Source organism: Asparagus officinalis, chromosome 4 (assembly GCF_001876935.1).
Source record: "Asparagus officinalis chromosome 4, Aspof.V1, whole genome shotgun sequence".
Classification (NCBI taxonomy): Eukaryota; Viridiplantae; Streptophyta; class Magnoliopsida; order Asparagales; family Asparagaceae; genus Asparagus; species Asparagus officinalis.
In genome coordinates this window covers 84,440,289-84,443,274 of record NC_033797.1, presented here as the reverse complement: position 1 = coordinate 84,443,274, position 2,986 = coordinate 84,440,289, and the positions used below count along the sequence as shown (strand labels likewise).

General features: G+C 33.4%; 1 protein-coding gene across 1 annotated transcript; it reads left to right on the top strand.

Annotated features, from left to right (window-relative positions):
- LOC109839008 lies at nt 468–1,810 on the top strand. Its single transcript, XM_020407441.1, has 4 exons — nt 468–522; nt 1,149–1,304; nt 1,386–1,464; nt 1,534–1,810. The coding sequence occupies exons 1-4, from the start codon at nt 468–470 to the stop codon at nt 1,808–1,810; spliced, it is 567 nt and encodes a 188-aa protein (XP_020263030.1).

The window sequence follows — 2,986 nt, the reverse complement described above, 5'->3', positions numbered from 1 at the left end:
CTTGAATTAGTATATAGTATCCATTTATAATTTTAACCAGTGTTAGCGTGTTGTTAATGTAATTTGTCATTGTTTGAAACTTTCAACATTTAGAGAAGTGAGGAACTTAGACTAAAAAAGTGGATTTTATAGCTAAGAAACCAAATTTTTACATGGAACTTTCAACTGACACAATGAAGATCAATTTGTGGTTTTTTTAATTATATGATTATTAGATAGTATGAAAATGTTAATGTAGTGTGTTCTTAATGCAATTTATCTCATCTTAGGAGCTAAAAGTTCATATCTTTATTAATTAAAAATGCTATTTATATCACTGTAATATTTTTTGCTTAGCTATTGCAGTAATCCGTGTTAGTAATTTGCAAATTGTAAATTGTAAATTATAATTTGTAGTTTGTAATTTGTTCATATTTTGTTAGAATTCGACTTAGTTTCTAATTGGATAATGATTTTTTGCATCATAGATGGATAAAGATGGTGATTGTTCCGATGAACAAAGTGTTGTTAATATGGTTCAAGGTGTTGCCCTATCCGTTCTAATTATAATAATTACTATCATAAGGAGAATGCGAGCGAGAAGTAAATCAATTCGTAGTGGTCCAATTAAGGAAAAAAAAGACAAGAGAGAGCTAGAATTGAGCACATAGAGCAAATTTATAATGGTTTTAGTGATAGTTGTGTGAATTATATAAGAATGCGGAGTGGTGCTTTTGTTAAACTAGCGAGTATAATGATGAACAATAGCCTGCTAAAAGACTCAAGGAATGTAACAATAGAAGAACAACTTATCATGACACTAAACATTCTGGGTCATAAATCTAAAAATTACATAGTTAAATCTCATTTTATAAGATCAGGGGAAACAATTAGTAGATATTTCAACAAGGTATTACAAATAATTATTTGCCTGCATGGACAGTACATGAGATAAGCCACCAATGACATTCCCCAAGAGATCGTTAACAACCCGCTATACTTCCCTTATTTCAAGGTATATCTACACTTTAAGCACATTTAAATGTATAATCAATGAAAGTAAATTTTAATTAGATGTGTGATACACGTATTATAGGATTGCATTGGAATGATAGATGCGACTCATGTTGATATTATGTTTCTGATTAATCTTGTTGCATGCTTTTGAGGCCATAAAGGTATTACACAGAATGTGCTTACAGCTTGCACCCCAAACAAGCTGTTCACATATGTTCTAGCAGGTTGGGAGGGGTCTACAAATGATTATAGGATTCTTCAGGATGTATTGTCTAGACCACAACCACATGGATTGAGAGTCTATGATGGTAATTAAATAAAGACTTAACTTAAACTTACTAAGTTTATTATTCAAACTTGACTTAATAATTTTCTTAATAAAATTGTAGGTAAATACTATCTATGTGATGCTAGGTACCCGACCATGCCAGGAGTCATCTCTCCATACCGAGGTGTTCGATATCATTTGTAAGAACATTCGGGTAAAACACCTAAGAATAGAATAGAATTATTCAATCTAAGACATTCTTCATTGAGGTCTAAGATTGAATCTGCATTTGGCACATTGAAGAATCATTTCAAGATGTTGTGTGCTAAGCCGCATTATCCTTTTCCTATACAAGTAGATATCGTATTGACATGCACAGTACTCCATAATTTCATTGCAACTGTGGATCCAAGTGATGAACTACTCAACAATGATGATTTTAATGAAGACATTGATAGTGAGGTGGCCTTCGAGAATGATACTAATTTAGTTGATTTTACTCAAAATCAAACCCAAAGAGAGCAAACTGAATCAAGAAATGAGTGAAAGACACTTAGGGATGACATTGCTTGGGCGATATGGGTGGACTACTGTGATAAGTATAATTAGGATGTAACCACAGAGAATTGATTTTTATTTATGTTTTATTTATGCTCATTCACATGTACTCAATAACTCTATTTCCATTAATGTCGTTCTGTTATTAATTCATGTATTCATGTTTTACTTTTTTAGTTATCTAACTTTCTCTATTTAATTAGTAATGACTGATAATACATTATTGAGTGGGAGAGATAATAAAAAAGGCAAGGGGTAGTTCCATCACCTTCCCCACCACCTCAACCCCCTCAGTCTGTGCATCATGGTAATGGTGTGTATTTTCCATTTTAGCAGTCGTACTTTGTACAACCACATCAAGCATACCCGTACATACCATTCCACAATAGCAGTTACTTTCCAATGCATTATTATCTAGGGTCATATACAAACATGCTGCATTCTCCAACTTTGCCTCCACAATTTCATAGTAAACTTAGTGGGTGCAGCTTTCTCACACTAGTGGTAATGGATCTACTCCCGAATCAGGTTCCAAACATGACCTCGTAGAAGAAGGGGTAGAAACATCACTAGATCCAAAGAAGAAGAGGAAAACACCACATCCAAAAAAATGGTGAAGCATGTGGTTCTCAAGGGACCAAACATTTTTTCTGGGATTCCCGTTATGATGATGAGCTCATTCTATTTCTTGCTGACTTGGTAAGAAAGGGTTACAAACCCGACCTTCCCAACACATTAATGAGAAGTTTAACACAGTTTTTAAGTGGGATAATGTCATGCACCGCATCAAAACTCTACGAACAAAATTTCGTGATATGGAAACTTGTAGTAATCTTAGTGGTGCTGAATGGATGATAGTACAAAGACTGTCACTATTGATTCTGAATGTTTAGATAGGTGGATTGAGGTAAATAAACCCTGGTTAAAGAATAGATTTAATTTATATTCATTTTTCTTAGTTTCACTAAATTAATTAAAATATACTTTTTCAGGACAAGAGCTTTAAGAATGCTAAGCTTAGATAATATATCAATAAACCCTTGAGCCATTATGATGATCTCGCCTTTATCATCAGTGATGATCAAGCTACAAGACAATTTGCTAGTGATGCTTGAAAAAAGTTTAGCCGTAGTGAGACCATAAATCTTGGAGATGAGGCGAACT

Bases quoted from the DNA above. Each gene is read 5' to 3' on its own strand.
- LOC109839008 (XM_020407441.1), top strand. From the start codon at position 468: ATGGATAAAGATGGTGATTGTTCCGATGAACAAAGTGTTGTTAATATG. The intron at 523-1,148 runs GTGTTGCCCTAT...CATGCTTTTGAG, and splicing joins TGTTGTTAATATGGTTCAAG to GCCATAAAGGTATTACACAG. The intron at 1,465-1,533 runs GTAAGAACATTC...TTCTTCATTGAG, and splicing joins CGAGGTGTTCGATATCATTT to GTCTAAGATTGAATCTGCAT.